Source organism: Mesoplodon densirostris, chromosome 16 (genome assembly GCF_025265405.1).
Source record: "Mesoplodon densirostris isolate mMesDen1 chromosome 16, mMesDen1 primary haplotype, whole genome shotgun sequence".
Taxonomy (NCBI): Eukaryota; Metazoa; Chordata; class Mammalia; order Artiodactyla; family Ziphiidae; genus Mesoplodon; species Mesoplodon densirostris.
Genome location: NC_082676.1, coordinates 84171861 through 84191730, shown reverse-complemented (window position 1 = coordinate 84191730; position 19870 = coordinate 84171861). Strand labels below are relative to the sequence as shown.

General features: G+C 62.3%; 1 protein-coding gene across 2 annotated transcripts; it reads right to left on the bottom strand.

Annotated features, from left to right (window-relative positions):
• Window positions 1-241: 241 nt before the first annotated feature.
• ZNF316 (zinc finger protein 316) lies at window positions 242-17310 on the bottom strand. 2 transcript variants are annotated; one of them, XM_060078267.1, is made up of 6 exons: window positions 17256-17310; window positions 13231-13622; window positions 12450-12568; window positions 11472-11598; window positions 10830-10943; window positions 242-4135 (listed from the first exon to the last, which is right to left on the bottom strand). In XM_060078267.1, the coding sequence occupies exons 2-6, from the start codon at window positions 13592-13594 to the stop codon at window positions 1821-1823; spliced, it is 3039 nt and encodes a 1012-aa protein (XP_059934250.1). In that variant the 5' UTR covers window positions 13595-13622; window positions 17256-17310; the 3' UTR covers window positions 242-1820. The 2 variants fall into 2 exon arrangements, with proteins under 2 accessions (XP_059934250.1, XP_059934251.1); XM_060078268.1 differs by lacking the exon at window positions 17256-17310 and having other exon boundaries at window positions 13231-16568.
• Window positions 17311-19870: the final 2560 nt, after the last annotated feature.

Below are 19870 nucleotides of genomic sequence, written 5' to 3'. Positions count from 1 at the left end.
TTGTGCCAGGCGGGACAGGCGCAGACCAGCCCTCGGTCCCACGGGGCTGGCACACCTTGCCCTGGGCCCTTCCTAAGGCTCCTTCTCGCAGCTGGGAGAGCCCAGGGACAGGCGGCACCGCCCAGCGTCGCCGGCGCCTCTGTGGGAACCCCTGTCCTCCTCAGCACCCCGCCCACCCCCGCCCTCACCCAGCCAGGCCCATTCTTACCACCACCACCGTCCGGGCCCCCTTCCCGCCCGCCCCAGCCTCTTGCGCCCGGCTGCTGGCTCTCAGGCCCCAGGGCCATGTCTATACTAAAACAGAAGGAACTAGGTCTAAAAGGGAATGCGGCTGCTTCAAAATTTCAGTTTTCTGGCCCCATTCACACTGGCCCCAAAAGCGTTAAAGGGGGCGGATGTCTTGCAGGTGGCCCGGTGGCTCGAAAGAGCCCAGCCTGGAAGGTGCGGCGCTGGCCGGCCGCGGGCCTTGCATAGCTGGACAGTTGGTCAGTCACTGAGCCACGGGCTCAGGTCCGAACCCCCAGAGGTGTACCACCGCCGTGCAGACAGCCCGGCCCACGGTGCCTCCACTCACTGCCCACTCTGCGACACGGGAACCTAACCAGAAACACCACTTGCTTCTAGTGTAGAATAATGACAGAAGCAGAGTTAAACGGACCCGAGGAGGTCATAAGGGCCTAATCCTGGGAGGTAAGAGACAATCCTACTACCAACCTCTGTCACTTTACACTTGTCTATTAAATCTAAGTGAGCGGCAGGCTCACAAGGGCAGGGCCCCGTGTGTCCACCCACTCAGGGAGAGGCGGCAGCCGGGGAGCCAACGGCGGGGGTCCCCGGCTGCTGGGCTCCCCGAGGATCTCCGAGTATGCCGCCTCCAGCAGTCCCAGGCGAGAGCACCGAAGGACTCAGAGGGGAGGCTGAAATTAACACCCACACAGCCGGGCTGCTCTCGGTGTTCAAGTGGGGTGAAGACAGGGAGCGACTCTGGGGAATAAGGCTTCAAACTCCCTGGGGACCCTGCGAACACCTGCAACCCATCTGCCTGGGGCCACAATTTGGTTTCCGGCTTTTTCTCCTCCTCCCAGGTTCTTCGGGCCATACAAGCCATGGAAATAAATATCCACAGTCGACAAAATAAAAGCTTTCCTGGGTGCATCTCCACTTCACCCCCGACCCCGGATTAGGGAGGAACACGGTCCTTTGAAAACCCACGAGGCTTCCCCTCGCCACGCGCACAGGCCTCAAAACTTTCTGGACATACTCGAATGACCAGAAGGTCCCTGAAGTCTCCCGCTGAGGAACTGGAAGTCATCAGCCAAACCCACTGGAGTAGCCATATGCTCTGCCCTCGACCACCCCACCCTCCCTTGATGCAAGGGCTTCCCCTCCCTCGCTGTAAAACCCAGTTACTAACTCACAAGCCACCTGTCCCCCGGGCCACCCATATCGGAATCCGAGTAAAATAAATAACACTTCGCCTGCCATCCCTACCGCTTGGCCTCACCGCATCGATCCAGTGATGTCGCAGTCTCTTGTCGGGGTGGCCGCCCCCGTCCCCGTCTGCTCCGCGCGCAGCTCTCCTCTCCCCCCGTGCCCCCCGTACAGCCATCTGAGCTCGGCGGCCGGTTCTCTGGGGCCGGGCAGGAGGGAAGCCCGAGGCTGGGGGGCGGTGCACCGGGGCTGAGGGGAAGGCACCGCACCAGGACTGGGACCCTCAGCCCCTGAGGCCAGAAGAGCAAGGGGCCGGCGCGCAGCGGCCGGCACTCGAGCCGCAAGGTGCCGGTGGCCTAGCGGGCTGCGCCTCCGTCGGCCTGGGGCCCTCACATGATGCTCTCCTCGTAGGCGCCCGAGGGCCCCGCGAACGTGGCCGTCGGCTCGGAGCCGAAGCTCGTTCCGCCTGCGAACTCCAGCAGGGTGCTGCCGCGCTCCCCGGGCCCGGTCCCTGCGCCCGCGCTCGGCGGCCCCTTAGCGGGTGCCTCGGCCTTGGGCGCGGGGGCGGCCGGCGTCTGGCCGGGCGCGCCCGCCGTGCCGCGGTGCGTCTTCATGTGGGTGAGCAGGTGCGAGCTCTGCGAGAAGCGGCGGCCGCAGTTGGCGCAGGCGTAGGGCCGCTCGCCCGTGTGCGTGCGCTGGTGTGTCACAAGCACCGAGCGTTGCGAAAACCGCTTGCCGCACTCGGGGCACGGGAAGGGCCGTTCGCCCGTGTGGCCGCGCCGGTGCTTGGCCAGGTTGGAGCGCTGCGCGAAGCCGCGGCCGCAGTCGGTGCAGCGGAAGGGCTTCTCGCCCGTGTGCGTGCGCCGGTGCCGCTTGAAGTCCGAGCTGTGGCCAAAGCCCTTGCCGCAGTCGGGACAGCGGTGCGGCTTCTCCTCGGCGTGCGCCCACTGGTGTCGCGTCAGCGCCGCGCTCTGCCCGAAGCGGCGGCCGCACTCGCCGCACGCATAGGGCCTCTCGCCCGTGTGCGCGCGCCCGTGCGCCGTCAGGTGCGCGCGCCGGCTGAAGCCCGCGCCGCACACGCCGCACACAAAGGGCTTCTCGCCCGTGTGGCCACGCACGTGCGCCGCCAGGTGCGAGCCGCGGGCGAAGCGCGCACCGCACTCGGGGCACGGGAAGGGCCGCTCGCCCGTGTGCGTGCGGCGGTGGCGCGCCAGGTGCGAGCCGTACACGAAGCTCTTGCCGCAGTCGGCGCAGCGGTGTGGCCGCTCGCCCGCATGGTAGCGCTGGTGCTTGGCCAGCGCCGCGCGGCGCCCGAACGTCTTGCCGCAGTCGGAACATATCCACGGGCTCTCCTCCTCGGCCAGCGCGGCAGGAGCAGGCTCCGCCAGCAGCCCCCCGACTGCAGGCCCGAACGCACGCAGGCCGCCGCCGCCCCCAGGCCCAGCACCGCCGCCGAAAGGGTCGCAGGCCAGCCCCGCGCCCTCTACCAGGGAGAGCCGGCCCCCCAGGGGTCCGGGCAGGGGGCGCCCGTCTGTCGACAGCCGCTCCGCGAAGTCCGGGAGGCCCAGGATCGGAAAGCCATCCGGGTGGAGCCAAGACTTGGGGTGCATGGGGAAGTGGAAGCCGAGCGGGTGCGAGGAAGGGCCTTCGCCCTCCCCCAGGCCGTTGCCCAGCCCCAGAAACCGCCTATCCGGCTCAGGGTCGTCCTTTCTCCCGGGGGTGGGCGCCTCCATTGCCGCCTCTCTCTCCTCGGCCTCTCCCTCGGCCTCTCCGTCTGCTTCGTCGATCTCAGGCCCCTCGGGCCCGGCTTCGGCCTCCTCGGGCCCCGCCGAGGGCACCGTCTCACAGGGCTCGCGCCGAGGGCCGTCACCGCCGGGCTCCGCGCAGCCGCCGCCCCGTCGATGGCGCTGGAAGTCGGCGCGGAGGCGGAAGGCCTGGCCGCAGTCGGGGCAGCAGTGAGGCCGGTCGGCCGTGTGCACGGCCTGGTGCCGCGCGAGCGCCGAGCTCTGGCTGAAGCTGCGGCCACAGTGCGCGCAGGGGTAGGGCCGCTCGCCGGTGTGCGTGCGCTGGTGCGTGACCAGGTAGGAGCGGCGCCCGAAGCCCGCGCCGCAGAAAGCGCAGCGGTAGGGCCGCTCGCCCGTGTGGATGCGCCGGTGCGTGACCAGGTGCGACTTGTACACGAAGCGTTTGCCGCAGTCTGGACACGGGAAGGGCTTCTCGCCGGTGTGGGTGCGCTGATGGATGGCCAGGTGCGAGCGGTACACGAAGCCCTTGCCGCACTCATCGCAGCCGAAGGGCTTGACGGCCGCGTGGTAGCGCTGGTGCTTGGCCAGCCGGGACCGGTGCGGGAACACTTTACCGCACACGTCACACGTCGTCTCCGGCCGCCCGGCTGGAGCGGCCACCGCGGCCGGGAACGCCCAGGGCGCCAGCAGGCTCGCGTCCGACTCCCGGCCCTGCAGAAAGGGCTTCGCCTCGGACCCCTCAGCCAGGACCCCGAGGCCGCCGGGGTCAAGACCCCACCCCTCTGGAGTCTGTGCCGAATCCGAGTCGTCGGGGCCCCAGGTCCCAGGTACGTCCCCCACGCCGTAGGCCGCGGACCACAGCCCTGGGGGCTCGTTCTCCTCCTCGGCCACCTCTGCCAGGAAGTCCTCGTCGTCCTCCTCCTCGTGGTCCTCTATGTCGTCGGTCCAGAACCAGGCCCCTGAAGGCGACAAGGGAAGGCCAGGAGAGAGAGGTGAGAAGAGGGCGTGACAGAAGCCGCTTACAGACTGCTGCTCCTGTTAGGAGCGATTTCTGCGGGACCCCAGGCTCTCGGAGCGCGGAGCCCAGGGTCAGGGCGCTTCTGTTCCACGGGAGTGAGAGGTGGTGCACGCCTCTTCCCTGAGTTAGGAGGAACTGTGCAGACAGGAGAAATGCACACGTGGGGGTCCCTCCTAGGAGGGCTGGGGCTCCCTCACCTCGTGGACTCTCCTCAAATGGCCTCAACTAATCCCTTTTCCAGACCTCCAGCTCCCTTCAGGGCTTGCCACCCTGCTGAGGATAGGGACACCTACGAATTGGGTGACCTTGCCTGTGGGTTCCTGTGAGACCAGGGGTCAAGCCCAAAACAGGGGTCCAGGGCCCAGAAAAATAGACGGAGACGCCAGGTCTGTTTTCCCCAAAGCCCCTTGTCTCCTGGAGAACTCCACCCACACACCCCCACCCCCCCACCCCCCCACCCCCAGCCTGCTTGGCCCAAGGCAGCCAAGACTCCAGCACCAGCACGGCCACTGAGGACCTGCCCTTTTGCTTAGCATCCCTCCTCTGGATCTCTCCACCAGTCTCAGGCTGGCCAGCATCCAGGGCTCTCCCTCCCACCCCCAGAGCACAGCCAGGAAAGGCTGCCCTGGGCCAAGGAGACCTAGAGGGGCCTGTAGGCCCCAGCTCTCTGCACTTACCCTAAAAGGCTCCAGCAACTGTGCAGGCACAGCCCAGCCTCCCCGCTAAGCCTCTCTGAAGCTTGGCTTTCTGAGCGGTTGTGCACTTGGGAAACGGTCCCAAATTGACTAAGACTGGGTGAGCTGCAAACACCTTCCCGTCACAGAAGGCTAAGGACCCGCCTTGGGGTCCTGCAATTCTATCCCTCCTCCACCAAGCAGCGCCCTGACCTCTCCCTTCAGTGCAGAGTAAGGATAGGGATTCCGTTTATAAAACAGAGTGATGTGCCTGCCATCAGGATACACCCGGGAGGGAACTAGTATTGGGCTGGCCAAAAAGTTCATTCGTGTTTTTCCGTAGGATGTTATGGAAAAACCGGAACGAACTTTTTGGCCAATCTGATATTTACAAAGCAGGCACTAAGTCACACAACAAACAGAAAGAAAAAGGCCTAGTCCATGGCAGCCCAGGTGTTCCAGAGAACCTGCGTGCCAACTTCCTCTGGTACACCTTGCCCCGTGTGTGTCTACCGTGGCCACGTACGGTGTAGTCCACCTCACGATCCCAGTACCTGGAAGGTTCAAGCTCCCACACAGAGGTAGGAATCCCCTTTCCCACCACTCCCAGGTCCCCTGCCAAGGCTGTGGCTGGTGTCAGCCATCACCTGACTGGGTGAGCCTTCATCACTGAGTCCTGTCCCCGAGGAAGGGTCGTGACTCGGCCCTGGTCCTGTGTTCTGTATGGCATCCCAAACATATGGTGATAAATCACATGGGAAAACACAGCACAGTGCTGAGTGACATAAAGCCAGACACAGAACTGCACAGACATGATTTCTTCTCTGAAGAAAATGTGTATAAAGGGATACAAAAATGGGTTATTTTAGTTTTTCATGCTTTGCAATACTTTCTAAGTTTTCTGTAGTTAGTAATAATATACTATTATAGTAAAAATAAGCTTTAAATAAAGGACAGTGGTTTCCTGTTACTGAGTTCATCTCTAACTGCCACCCATGGCGAGTGAGGGATGAGAAGTGGCTGAACAGCACGGAGAAGGCCCAGTTCCTCACTGTGAAGGCTGGAGCACCCCCAAGGGGAGCTGGTGCAGGGACGGGCAGTTTGGGCCCATGGTCAGATTGGCTGGAAATTCTTCCAGTGAGTCTCAAAAAGGCTTTTCCCTAAGACTCTGGTGAGTGTCTGGAGGAGTTCTAATTGGAGTCCCTAAGGCAGGGGGTTCAAGCTGCAGAACAAGTACAATGTCTTCGTGGGATGAATGTACCCCAGGACCCAGCCAAGGGTCACTGGCACTTGCTGGATAGAAGCGGACACCCAGGCCAAACGAGGGTCCGCCAGCTGGCAGCCTCAGCTACTCAGAGCCGGGGGACAGGCTAGGTCCCAACGACTCATCCACAACACCTCTTCCTTGGGGTCTGAGAGTAGCAAAGCCCCCCACTTGGGGAGGTGATCCTTTGCCCTGCCCCCACCCCAAACATCAAACAATGCTGCGCTCTGCAGAGGGGGCTGATCCTAGGAGGGGACATGACCTCGTCACTGGCTCTGGAGCTGGCATGGCCACTTGTCCAAAAATGAGAAAATATTAAACATAAGGCAAGTTGGTAGAGGCCACCACTGACACCGAGTAAAGGACAAGAAGGGCATCCAGGTCCCTGGCGTCAGAGCTGGTTGCTCCCCGAGACAAGATCTCTGGGAAGTAGCAGGGCCACCAGAGGGGACTCAGGGGGACAGCAGCCTGCCTCCAGGCCAGGCTCTGTCCTCATCTTCTGCCGCCAAAGTGGCCCAGGATCTGGAGGTCTGGGCCCCGGGGCAGGGGTGTCCATTGTCGGGGTTACCCCCGGCTGCAGTGGGGACAGGGTTCCCAGGGGGTTTGCTAGCACCCCGGATGCAAGCCTATTTTGGATCCAAGTGAGGACCCGTCAGGTCTACTCGTGAGACTGGGGCCGAGGCAGAGGAGATGCTCTGACAAGGTCGCGGGGAGGGAGGGCCTTTCCCAACAGTGGCCCAGAAGGTCAAACACAGCTGCCTCTTCCAGAACCCACAGGGGGAGAGTGGACAAGTGGACCCTGGGGAGGGGAAGCTGGCATTTCATCTCCCTGAGACATCCGCTCCTAAGGACTCTGACACTGGGTGAGGATTAGCTAGGCCAGGGCCCGCGCTCCGAGCCTGATGACACTCGCGGGGGCCGACCAGTGGCCTTGTGAGCAGACCCCCAAGGCGGCCCCCCGGTAAGTGCCTTATTCAGGCACCAATAAACGGCCTGGGGAGGAGGAGGCCCCGCGGCCACCTGCCGGGCGCACCTGCTCCCTGAGCTGCTGGGAGGAGGCCTGACACTCGCTCTGCCCCGAGAACCAAGCCGAGGGTTTCTATGACTCCCACCCCAAGCACCCTCTGCCCCTGTCCTGTCCTGTCCCTGAGACCTGTCCCCAGGCCTGGCCTCACGGTGAGTCAGCTGCAGGTCTGCTCTAACCGCTCCCCGAGGGACCCAGCCACGGCACAGGGCCCAGAAGACAGTCGTGTGTGTGAGGTCAGCACCTGCTCCTGACCCTCCGGCCAGACCGAGACTCGGGGTGGGCTCGGGGAGAGCCCCGCCCCCAGGCACAAAGGCAGGACGTGGACAAGGGGGTGGCCGAAGCTGCAGGCGGGCTCCTTGCTCCCCGTCCGGCTGCCATCAGTAGCCCCTCCTTCCCTCTGAGCAGGAATCTGGTCACCCGGGAGGTGGTGGCTCCCGGCAGGGCTGGGTTTTGCGATGGATCTACCCTCCCCACTGCAGGGTCCTCAGGCTGACACGTCCTCCAGGAGGGGGTCCTCCCCTGAGCCCCTCTCCAGAACCGCTGATGGTGCTCACCATCAGGTTCTCTCATGCTGGTGTGCTTTCACCTGACTGCTTTTAAACTTTCTCTCCTTCCCTGTGTAATGTTTAAGCCGGTTCAATCCTGCCTATTGTATTTCTCTTCTATCTTTCACTTTCACACGAGGGGCAGGAACAGCAGTCAAGGAGGGGGATCATCAGTCGAGCACTGTGGGGATGGCACAGGTGTGAACAACACACAGTGCGCTCTTCCAGAGTCTGCTGGAGCAAACGAGGAAGCGGGCACCCGGGCAGGACCACTCCAGACCTCGCTGAGGGCTGCGGGTGCAGGGAACGTCCTGGAGTGACATGGGGGGTTCCCACATCAAGGCGGTCAGAGGACACACACGACTCAAGTGGGACCTACACACTGAGCCAGCCACACGAAGGTCACTCCAGGCAGAGAAAACAGCAGGTACAAAGCCCCGAGGCAGGTGTGAGAGCTTGAAGAGAAAGGCTGTCGGTGGAGTTGAGCCTGAAGAGCTGTGGGTGTGTGAGGGGTGCAGGCCCCCAGGCCGCAGAGGATCCCAGATACTGTGCCGAGTGCCCGGGGAAGTCTACGGGTGGGGGGCAGCCAGCAGCTCAGGGACGCCTGTGGCCACATGCCTGACCACCGCATGCCTGGGCCAGGGGTGGGGTGAGGAAGGCAGAGGGACGAGGACCACTTGGGCCCCAGCTAGGCCCACCACGTGCCAGGGACGCTGCAGGAGGGGCCCGGGGTAGGAGACGTGGTGCCACTTCAGGTTTAGCTCACTCTGAGATGCCCTCGGACACCCAAGTGGAGACATCAAGCAGGCGGTGGGACAGACAAGGTCAGAGCTGGAGAGGGAGGCTGAGAATGGGCAGGTGAGCACAAACAGCACTTAAGGCCCTGGCCCCAGCTGGGGTCACCTGCAGAGAGGAGAGAAGAGGACAAGGGCTGTCCTGGGGCTTGTAGACATGCAGTGGCAGGTGGGGAAGCAGCCAGAGGCAGCAGAGAGACCAGGGGCACGTGGGGTCCATCCTGCAGAGCAGAAAAGCTAATGCGATGAGGAAATAAGGCCAGAGCACCAGGCCAAGGTGACAAGGACATCCTCAGCCGCAGGGAATAGGGTTCAGCCACGGGCAGGGATCTGCCAGGCGACCACACTGGGCATTTGTAAGGAATGGGGGAGCGTACCATCTCAGCCGGGTGAGGAGAGAGGTGGCAGGTAATGGGTGAGGACCAGGGAGCGGGAGGTGGTGGTCGAGGGGAGCCAGAGCCAGGAGGCTTTAATTCAGCCCTCAGAGGAGCCGGGGCACCTGAGCGGGCGCGTCTGGCCGGAGTCCAAACCTTATGCGTGGCCCAACTTGTTAAGAAGCACAAGAGATGAATATGCTTGTGTTGTGCAAGACTATGATCTAGAAATACAGAAACTCTGCCAGGCTCAGAACACCGGCTGTCCTGCCCAGACCCAGCAATTCGCAACTCTCAACTGGCTCAGCTGCACAGAAGTGAGCGCAGGGAGAAAAGGGGAGGGAGGCGCTTGGCAGACAGGCTACAGTGACAGTTAGGAGGGGAGACCTCAGATGGATTCGCTCTGCCCGAGCTGACCCCAGCCTTCGCGACCACAGCCCCTCCCGGGACACAGGTGATGCGTGGAAGACTGTGCCTGCATCCTGCACCCACCTCGGCTCCACAGGGGAAGGCGGAGGCGCTGGCCCAGCGAGCCTGCCCCTTCAGCGAGCTGCCAAACCCCAGCTAGGTTCACAGAGCACATTGTGGGGACCACCCAGGCTCGAGCCTGCAAAAGGATCCACCCCAGGACCCTCCAAGAAGCGTGGAGAACAGGGGCACATCCAGACCACGTGTGGAGAGACTGGCCAGTGGAGGTCTACAGCCCCTTCCTCTCCAGATGGTTTTTCAGATCTGTGCCCAGAAACAGGGCACACCTCCCATCAGACCCTCCAAGAAACATCACCTCCATCCCAGTCTCAGCCTGGAGGCAGCTGCAACATTGTCTGCCAGCCAGAGCCCTCCTGATTCTGAAGGCCGGGGGACAGTCCAAGAGGGTCCCAGAGCATGTGGAGACCTAGGGCAGGAAGGCCACCCTGAAACACAGTGGAAAGTGAGGCCCGAGGCCTGAACCCACTGTGGGCAAGTGACTTAATCACTACTTTAAAAGTCAATTTCCTTGACTGTAAAATGAGACCAATAATCCCTCCCCCGCTACTTCACAGAGCTGTTACGAGGATAGAAAATATACAGGGAAATACCCTGAAGAGTACACGTGTAGGCACAGCACTGTCTATGTTTTTCTGTATTTTATTTTAAAACCTCTACAAGCTGTTCCCAGTCTATCCAAGCACGTGAGTGGCATGAGACATCCAGAGCACTAGGCTGGCATCACCTGAGACCAAAGCCAAACACACACACCGTGCAAGGGTCTCCGCTGAACCTCTGACACACGGGGAACAGCTCACAAACCTCCACGGAGCACCTCCACAGAACCAGTGGTCCGACGGCCTCGGGTGGGAAACTGGGGGTTTTGTTCAAACTCTTCATTCTCCAGATGAATAAAAATGAGGCCCAGAAAGTTGGAGGAACAGGACCAGAGCCAGGTCCGAGGTCTCAGAGAAATCCGACACCCTGAACGCTTCCTGTATGTCTCTCTCTGGAAGGTGCGGGGCTGCCAGCCCAGGCCCTGACCCTGGGCCTCCCAGGGAGAGGGGACGGCCACATGGGCAGGGCAGCCGTTCAGCCCTGGGAGCCGGAAGGCCAACAGCTCCAGCACCTCAGGGCAATGGTCTGCTCCTCCCCTGGCCCCTGTGAGCTGGTAACTTGACAACTGACCCTCACACACACACAAAAACAATCAGAGGCTCAAGGCAGGGACAGGGCATCATTGTTGAAGACTCGTAACAGGAACCTCTAGGTTCTCTAAAGACTCCCCAGCCTTTGGGCCTCTGCAGACCAGAACCAAGAGGAGCCAACCCACAAAGGTAGAGGGGAGCCCCCAGTGCTACTGTGTCCCCACAGAGGCCCCCCAAGAGTGCAGAGCAGCAGCACCAGGGCCGCTCTCTGGGGCCGCAGTGGAGAGCGAAGGCACAGGCCGATGTCTGGTGGAACCCGCAAGAGTCCGTGTCACGCTCACCTGTGTAGACGCCGGTGACGATGTCTCCCTCCTCGGGACGGGGGCTATCCGGGACCCAAGGCTCCTCTCCTTGCTCCAGCCGGAAGATCAGGTCCGGCTTGGGGATTGGGTATCCTGCCCCGGAGACAACAGGCAGCAGCTGCAGGCCCTGCCCTCACCCACACAGCACTGCCCCCACTGGCTCCCCTCTCCGGCCTTTCCAGGACCAGCCTTCCCACCTCCCCGCCTCCGCTGGGAAATCCCACACTCCCTTCCCTCTGGAGCCCTGCCCTGATCCCCAGCTCCCCTGTCCAGCCCCTCCACACGCTGCCATCTGCAGGGTGCCAGCCCTTCTCCTCCGTCACCTGACTCCTCACTCCTTGAGGCCTCTGAGGAGTGTACAGCACAGAGACCAGAGCGGCACTGCAGCTCCCCAGAACATGTCCACCTGGGTCACGGCGCTGCTGGGCCATAGTGGGCCCCCCGCAAGACACGCCCCGGCCCAGAAGCCAGGCTGGTCCCCAGGGCTTCCCTGGGAGGCGGGCTGGCTCCAGCAGCTCCTTCTCCAAGACCCTGGGGCTCCAGAAAGCACCCTCTCAGACAGCTAAGCCGCTGGCAGCCATCGCGCCAGGATGCCTCTTGGGGACAAAAGGCTCTGCTCACCCAAGGACACCAGAATCCCATAGTTTTCCTGCATGACTTCCTTGTAGAGCTCCCGCTGGTCCGCATCCAGCCGTTCCCACTCCTCCAGGGAGAAGTACACAGCCACGTCTTCAAAGGTCACCAGCCCCTGGAAAACAAAGAACCCTGGCCGCTGCCCTACACTGCCCCGGCGAGAGGCAGGGGCGTCCCACGAAGAGAGGACAGGAGCTCACATCAGTGGACACTGAGCTGACCCTGCAATGTGGAGGTCACAGGGACACAGCCCAGCAGCCCAGCAGCTGCAAGTCTACAAACACCTGACGGAACGAGGGGCTTGCAGGCCTGTCACAGCCCCGGGAGGCAAGAACCCCATTCCCATCCAGAGATCAGGGGCTCGGGCTCAGAGAGGGAGAGCGCTCAGCTCAGATGGGGCAGGGCCCGGACTCACACTGAAGTCCAGAGACAACGAAGCCCAAGACCCCATGTATGTGCTGCACGGGCACCTCGCCCCCTCCTGCTTCACCGTCTGCCTCAAGCCAGTGGTCACATCAGTGGGGTGAGGGCCCACGCCTTGGTGGACAAGTGGCACCAACTAAACTGAGTGTGGGCACTGGCGCCCAATCTAACTGGGCTCAATAGGAAACCAGAGCCTGGACAGGTGACAGGCACTCCAGGTAAGGGCACAGCTTGACCCTGGGGGAGAGCCAGGGCTGACGGAACTGTGCAGGCTGCAGGTGAGTTGGTGGTGGGCAACATGATCAGGACATTCCAATGGCCTGGGAAGGGTCGGGCCCCAGGAGAGCGGAACCATATCCCACGGGTTTGGGGCTGGAGACTCCCAGCTGCTTCCTGCAGCCCCGTCCTGGTCCATAGCCTGGGCTCGGCCTGAGGACCACAGTGCCACTGCCCTGCCAACAGGGGTCTCCAGGACAGCGGGTGCCAATCTCCCTGGGGAAACCCAGTCTGGTTAACTGAGCCCCAAATAAAGGGGCAGCTCACCTGAGACCCAGATATCAGGGAATCGTCCTCATCCTCTTCCTCCTCTTCTTCGTCCTCGTCCTCGTCCTGCTCCAGGTCCTCATCCCTCGACATGGCTGGAGCCCGGGAGGCCTGCAAGGCTGAGGGGAGAGACCTCTTGGGGTCCAGCCTTTAGCATCAGGCCTCACTGCCCTGGCCGACGTCTGTCCATACAGCTACCAGGGTCGGCAGCTCCTGGCCACTCCCCCTTTTCAAAACCCGGGCCCTGGGCTTCCCTGGTGGTGCAGTGGTTAAGAATCTGCCTGCCAGATACAGGTTTGAGCTCTGGTCCGGGAAGATCCCACATGCCACAGAGCAACAAAGTCCGTGCACCACAACTACTGAGCCTGCGCTCTAGAGCCCGCGAGCCACAACTACTGAGCCCACATGCCACAACTACTGAGCCTGTGCTCTAGAGCCCGCGAGCCACAACTACTGAGCCTGTGTGCCACAACTACTGAAGCTCACGTGCCTAGAGCCCGTGCTCTGCAACAAGGAGAAGCCACAGCAATGAGAAGCCCGCGCACCGCAATGAAGAGCAGCCCCCGCTCGCCACAACTAGAGAAAGCCCACGTGCAGCAATGAAGACCCAACGCGGCCAAAAATAAAAATAAATCAATGAAATAAATTAATTTTTTTTAAAAAAGAAAAAACCCTGGGCCCTGCCACTCCAGCTGCACCCCGTCGGGTCAAAGAGCTCTTCCCGGCCTGCCCCCCCAAGCCCCCCCAACTTCTTCCCCGAAGACTAGCTCCTTTTTCTTACCCTTTTCCTGAAGACCTGGGGACTCGGCATCCCCACCACAGCTACGGCGCTCCTGGGTCCCCGACGCCGGACTCCGCTCTTCTGCCACCACCGCCTCCGCGTCGGCGTCCTCCGCCTCCGCCTCTGCCTCCACCTCCGCCTGCCGCCCTGGCCCTGCCTGCACCCCGTCCGCCTCCAGCTCCTCCGCCACGGCCTCGTCCTCCTCGGCCTCCACCACCACCACCTCCTCCTTCACCAGCTCCCCCTCCTCTTCCCCCTTTTCTTCCTCCTCTTCTTCCTCCTGACCAGGATCACATTCCGACCCGTCCTCCGCCCTCTCCCGCTGGGCGGCTGGGGAGTCTGGAGTCGTGTGAAGGGCCGCCATCGTCTCTGGAAGGGAGCCTCAGCTCGGCCTGCAACACAGACAGGCGACGGTGACCAGCCGCCCGGCACGCAGCCCTCTGACGGAGGTGGGGTTGGTTTGCCCCGCGATACAGTAACAGCACCGGAGCTGAGGTACGACTGGAGCTCTTTCCACGATCTCATGTGGCACAACCTAGATTCTGTAACAGAAAAGCTGCCAAAGAGCCCCTCACTGTGAGCCCCGTTACGCGGCCTCAGCTCTTTCTTGCAGGCAACGACAGGCCTGGTGTGAACTGCCATGCTTTCCTGGAGTAAGCCAGGGACTAATCCGGGTTTTTATCTTCAAGAACATGGAAGCATCAAGTCCAGGCAACACGCCCGAGGGTGGCCCAGCCTGCGTTTAGCTGAAACGGGTGCACACAGCCCATAAGGAACAGTGCACCTGATATATGGGGGCGGAGGAGATGCTCGCCCAGCTCTGAACGTGCACGAACTTGGGCACGAACTCGGCGGCAGGGAGTGTGGGAGCCGAGGTCTGAGCGTGGGTGGGCCAGGAACCCCAGCGCAGTGTGACGGGTGGAGGAAAGTAAGACCACCCTGCTGGGAGGGCCCACTCTACCAAGCCAGCAGGTCAGGCTCCTTCCTGTGGGAGGCGGCAGAGAAGAGGCCCTGAGCAGGCAATTACCCCTGTGCTCCCCACCCCTCGCTCCATCCAGGGCATCTGGAAAAAGCTCAGCTGATCAGGAATTTGGTTCATCGCTAGACCAGCAAAGGTGAAAAAAAATGCCCTGTGACACTTCACGTTTGGGATCAGAGAATCCTAAGTGCTGAATCATCAAAGCCCCAGTGGCTCACAGCATCCACCTCTCACATCGATGTCGAGACGGCTCAGCCCAGGCACTTGGGAGATGCAGCCACACCGCCTCACAGCATGGGAGCCCGGGGCTGTGGACCCAAGAGGGATGGGATACCGCGGGCCCTGGGGCCACTCCTCCCTCCCAGCTGCGCATTCCTCACCAGCCCCAGTGAAGTCCCAGGACAAGACAGAGTCATGGGTTTTGACGAGCCAGTTTCTGTGGCTCCTTTTTGAGTGCAAACCTAAGAACAGGTCTATCAGCCAGCATGGCACCATCAGTCTCTCAGACCTGACTAGGGCCACTTCCAAAGTAAGCCAAGCCCACTACAAATACAGCGACCCCAGAACCCCGGGAAGAGAGCACGAACCCCGGAGGAGCCTGAGATGTCAGGCCACACAGGACAATGGGGCTGCAAATTCAGGCTGAGCCCAGATGCCATGCCAAGCCCAGCAGAGCCCTTCCTGCGTGGCCCCCTTGCAGAGGGCCAGGCCCCCATCCGAGGACCAGAGGCTTGGGAATGAAGTGGCCCCATGCTTGTTGCACCTCAGGACCTCTGCACATGCCACTCCCACTCCCTGGCACTCTCCTCCCCTCTTCTTCACTGATCCTTTGGAGGCAGCCCCCTGGGCCCCTAAGACACACACAGTTCCCTGGACTCTGCCCTCTTAGCACCCACATTTTAATATACTTACAGAACTGTCTGCTTATTGCCTGTCTCCCCAAATACACACTCAACTCCAAGAAGGCAGAAGTTCCCTTTGTTCATCTCTGAACCTCCTTGTGCCAGACACAGAGTGAGCACTCAAATATTTATTGATAAAATGACTCTAGGGACTTCCCTGGCGGTCCAGTGGTTAAGACTCCACGCTCCCAGTGCAGGGGGCCTGGGTTCAATCCCTGGTCGGCGAACTAGATCCCACTTGTCGCATCCCGTGTGCCACAACTAAGACCCTGTGCAGTCAAATAAATAAATAAATATTAAAAAAAAAAAAGAAGAAGAAGAAGAAAGAAAAATCATGACTCTAAAGTCTGCGGTCAACGTGATGAACATGAGATTTTCAAAACTCAGTATTCTGGTGCCACTGTCATGTTCCAGAACAGGATGACTGCTGTTGAGGGTCCTTCAGACTAGAACCCACTGGAGAGTCTCTGCCTCTAAAGAGGTTACGACCTGAGGTCCCTTCTCCCAAGAGGTGCACCTGCTGCTGACCAGAGGAGGGAAAGACCCAGCAGTCGTGGAGGTGGTCCGTCACCCTGCAGATGGGATGGGGCCTAGCACAGCCAGACGCCCCATAAACCCTGACCCAGCATCCAGAACAGAATGGTTCTGAGAAACGGGCCTCAGTAACTTGGGTGGCAGATGCCCCTCTGCCTCCCCAGGACAGGTGGGTGCTGGGCATACCCCCAGACCCACACACTCTCCTTTCTTCCTGCCAGCCTGCCAGCCTACCAGAAACTCACTTCTGGCATCCAGCTCAGGATGCCACAGAAAGGCCGGTAAGCAACCTGATCATGATAACCCTTCAGGTCATCCCAGACCATTACTTCCATGGGGGCTGAGGCGGGGCTGCACCCTAGGATATAGTGCTGCAGAATTCAGAAGAGGGCATGGGGCGAGGGGGGCGGGGAGGGGCAGTTAATGAGATGCCTGCCTCTGGGAGAAGGACCACACAGACAGAAAGAGGCAAACTTAGAAAACTTTTAGCAACTCTCCACTGAAGTCCCATATCCAGGGAACCTACACAGAGAAGTAGAAGAAATGTGTGGGTGCAGGTAGGTCTAGGCCCTTTCCCTCCGTCTGGTGGCCTCACTGACCACACCTGTTACTCAAGGCCTTCCAGGCTTTCATCTCTGCCCAGAATCCTTCCTTCCCTGACTACCAGGATCCTCACTGTTTGTCCACGGATTTGGGCTCCCCTGCTCTCCTGGGTTTGCTCCTGGTGCAGGTGTATCCACGGGGCCAACCCTGCCGCCCGAGGGCAGCCCCTCTCCTTGCTGGCCAGCTCCCCAAACCTGCCAACACTTGTTGAACCAAACCCAGTACCGGGGTCTCCCCACACAGGCACAGCTAGGGACCTGATCCTGCACACCTCCCCTTGCCCCTGCCCACTGGGTCCTCCACCAAAGGCAGGCCCCTCTCCCACCTCTCCGGCCACTTGGGGCAGCCCAGACCCCATCCAACCCCAGAAATGAGTTCCCCAACCCGCCTATCGGCGGTAGAAGACTCAGCACAGCAGCCCACCGGGGCCTCCATTCGCAGAGGGGGGACCCAGGCAAGGCCCCCAAGGTCACTAAGCAAGCTCGCGGGGGCGCCAAGCCATCTCCATCCCTCCAGGAGTCTTATCGGGCCTCCGCCTCCCTCAGAAGCCAGGTCAGGGCCGTGACAGCCCCTCCTGGATGGGTGTGTCCCCGGGGGCGGCCGCGGCCCAACCCCCGCCCCTCCGGCCGAGAGGGCGGCGGGCACCTCCCAGGGGTCGCGGGTGTGTGTCCTCCCAGCCTGCCTACTCCGCGCTGCCCGCCCGGACCGGCCCTGGGGGTCGGGGCCCGCCTCCTTCGCGCAGGCCCGGGCGGGGGGTCTATGGGCCGCGCCGAGCGTGGGCGCGGCCGCGAAAGGCCAGGCCAGAGCGCCGCTCGGGCCCCCCCAGACCCAGGCCCGACCCGGACCGGCCCGCCCCACTGCGCGCCGCTGCCTCCCCGCGGTCTCCCGCGCCGGCGTCGAGGGGCGGCGCGACCCCGACCCCACGCCCGCGCCTGGCCCTCCGGCACCTGCCGCCAGCGCCCGCCTCCCGCCGGCCTCGCCACCCACTCGCCGCGCCGCCCACTCACCGCGCGCGCCGGCCGCCGAGCCGCCGCCGGACACCGGGGCCGGGCCGGGGCCTGCGCGCCCCGCGATACACAAAGTGACGGCCCCGGAGCTGCGCGGCGGCGGCGCGTGGGCACCGGAAGTGCCGCCACCGGGCTCCGCCCCGCCGGTGCCCACGGGGGGGCACTTCCGGTCACGCGGGGTCCAGCGCGGCCCCTGAGGGGGCGTGCTTGGGGGGAAAGGAAGCGGCCCTGGTGCGGGGGCGCCCTCGGACCTGGGTCGCCGGGCTCATGTGCACTGCGTCCCGGGCCTTGGGGACCCTGGCGCGCCCCGCGCCGCCCCAGGGCCCGACCCCACCTCTGGGGACCCCGGCCCCGCCCTGCCCCTAGAGATGCCCGCGAGGTCCGCCCGCTCCCCCAAACCCGCCCGGCTTCCTCATGCATACATGATTCAGGGGGCGCTACCGAGCGCCAGACCCGGCCAGGTCCACCCGGGCCTCGGGACCCTCCCCGGGCCCCACGACGGTGGAGGGAGGCGATGACCCCTATGAGGGCCCGCGTGCCCTCAGACCCGGGCAGGGGCGGGGGGCGATCCCCGCTGGTGATGGGCCCGCAGTACTGGGGCAGGTGGGCCGGACGTCTACAGCTCGTGCAGGGCCAACGCTGGGTAAACATGGGCGGGGGGAGGGGGGTTCCCAGAACGGACCAGGACAAGGACTGAGGGGGCCGGTGGGCCAGGGTAGCTGGATGAATGCAATAAGGGCCTCAGATCTGGAGGCTTTACAAGTGATCCATGGGGAGCACCTGCCTCTGGGAAGGGAAGCGTTCCCCCAGCAGGAGGCAGGAAGGACAGATGGCCGCCCTAGGAGGTGTGAGAAGGTGAGGTTGGTGGACTCAGGGGACGCCTGCAGCCCTCCCCAAACCTACCTGCCTCCGCCCCCCAGGGGCCGCAGCTGGGGTCTGCCGGTGAGCTCTTGCACCCACGGAGATTGGGCCATGCTGCTTCTCCAGCTCCTACCCCATGGGTACCACTATTCTTATATTTTCACTAGTGACCCCGCGCCTCAAGACGGTATCAGCATCAGAGTCTGACTGGGCTCGCGGAGGGGTCACACCTACCTGAAGTAACAGCTTCTCCCTCCCAGAGCCTCAGCACCTGGCTGGGGAGCTGCTCAGGCCCACTGAGGACTCAAACTTGCCTGCAGCCCCCGTCCCAAGCCTTTCCTCCCCCAGCCCAGAGCACCCGCTGTGCGGCCTCCAGCTGCATCCAGCTCCTCACGCTTATTGTTTGGCTCCTGGTGTTTTAAAAATGTTTTAAAATGGGGCTTCCCTGGTGGCGCAGTGGTTGAGAGTCCGCCTGCCGATGCAGGGGACATGGGTTCGTGCCCCGGTCCGGGAAGATCCCACATGCCACGGAGCAGCTGGGCCCGTGAGCCGTGGCCGCTGAGCCTGTGCGTCCGGAGCCTGTGCTCCGCAACGGGAGAGGCCACAACAGTGAGAGGCCCGCATACCGCAAAAAAAAAAAAAAAAAAAAAAAAGTTTTAAAATGAATAACTAACACTTAAAAATTGAGGGTCTCTCATTAAAAGATGGAAAAAAATCAGAAGTTCTGCCAATGTAGAGCCTGTGGTTTGCAGGGCTCTGGTCAGGGACCTGAGAAGGGCCCAGCCCCTGTGGATGAGCCTCGGCTTTGAGGTGCTCCATGCCCACCGTCCCCCCGACCCTTCTGTAGGCCCACTTCTACGTGGCACCCCCCTCTGGTCCTGTGGTCCTCTATGCTTTGGAACCCTGGACCCCCTCCCCACCCTTCACCCCAGGTGGTTCCAATGAGAAGATCCGAAGGTGAGGTAACTCACAAGAGCAGCAGAGGCCAGGTAAAGGGGAGCAACAGGAAGGGAGGCACCAGAGTCTGCCACCTGGACCTGAAGCGCTAGGGCAGGGAAGGATGCTCTTGGGCCTGCAGAGGGCTGGAGCCGTGGAGATGGCTCACCAGGTGGGAGCCGGGATTGACGTGAGACTCCGCCAACTCTGTCCTCCCCTCTCCCACCCTGCCTGTGCTGCCCACTGGTCAAATCCACTCCTAATGTCGGGGGCAGGGGAGCCCAGGGGATGCAGTCAGAGTCGGGGCCCAGAGCCAGGTAGAAAACAAATGGGGGACGGGGCAGGTAAAACAGGGAACCAACAGCTCATCCCTGCCTTAGAACCCTCCAGCTTGTCAGGCAGGGAGCCCACAGTGCCCCAGCGTCTCCTCAGATGTCCTCTTGGCCTGTTCCCACCTGACCCCTAACCTAAGTCCCGATTTCTTCCCCTTGTGTCTCTGCAGATTTTCACAGGCTTGGAGTCCACCAGACCCTGCCCGCTCAGCAGGCCCCGCCCTCCCTGTCCCTGCCCGAGTCTCTGCCCTCAGCTGACCGCCATCCTCTAGAGGCTGAGCAGAGGCTGCCACCCTAGGCGCTTTGGTTTCCTTCCCTCTCTGAGGGTCTCCTCCCCAAGACCCCCCAGAGCTTCTCCTTCCTCCTGCCTTGTGACAGGCAGAGTCCCCAGAGCTCGTCCTGTCCAGGACACTGAGTGATGTGACCACACAGCCCACTGTGTTCAGTGTGTCCCAGGTCAGAGGTCAACTTCCACCCCTCCCCTGC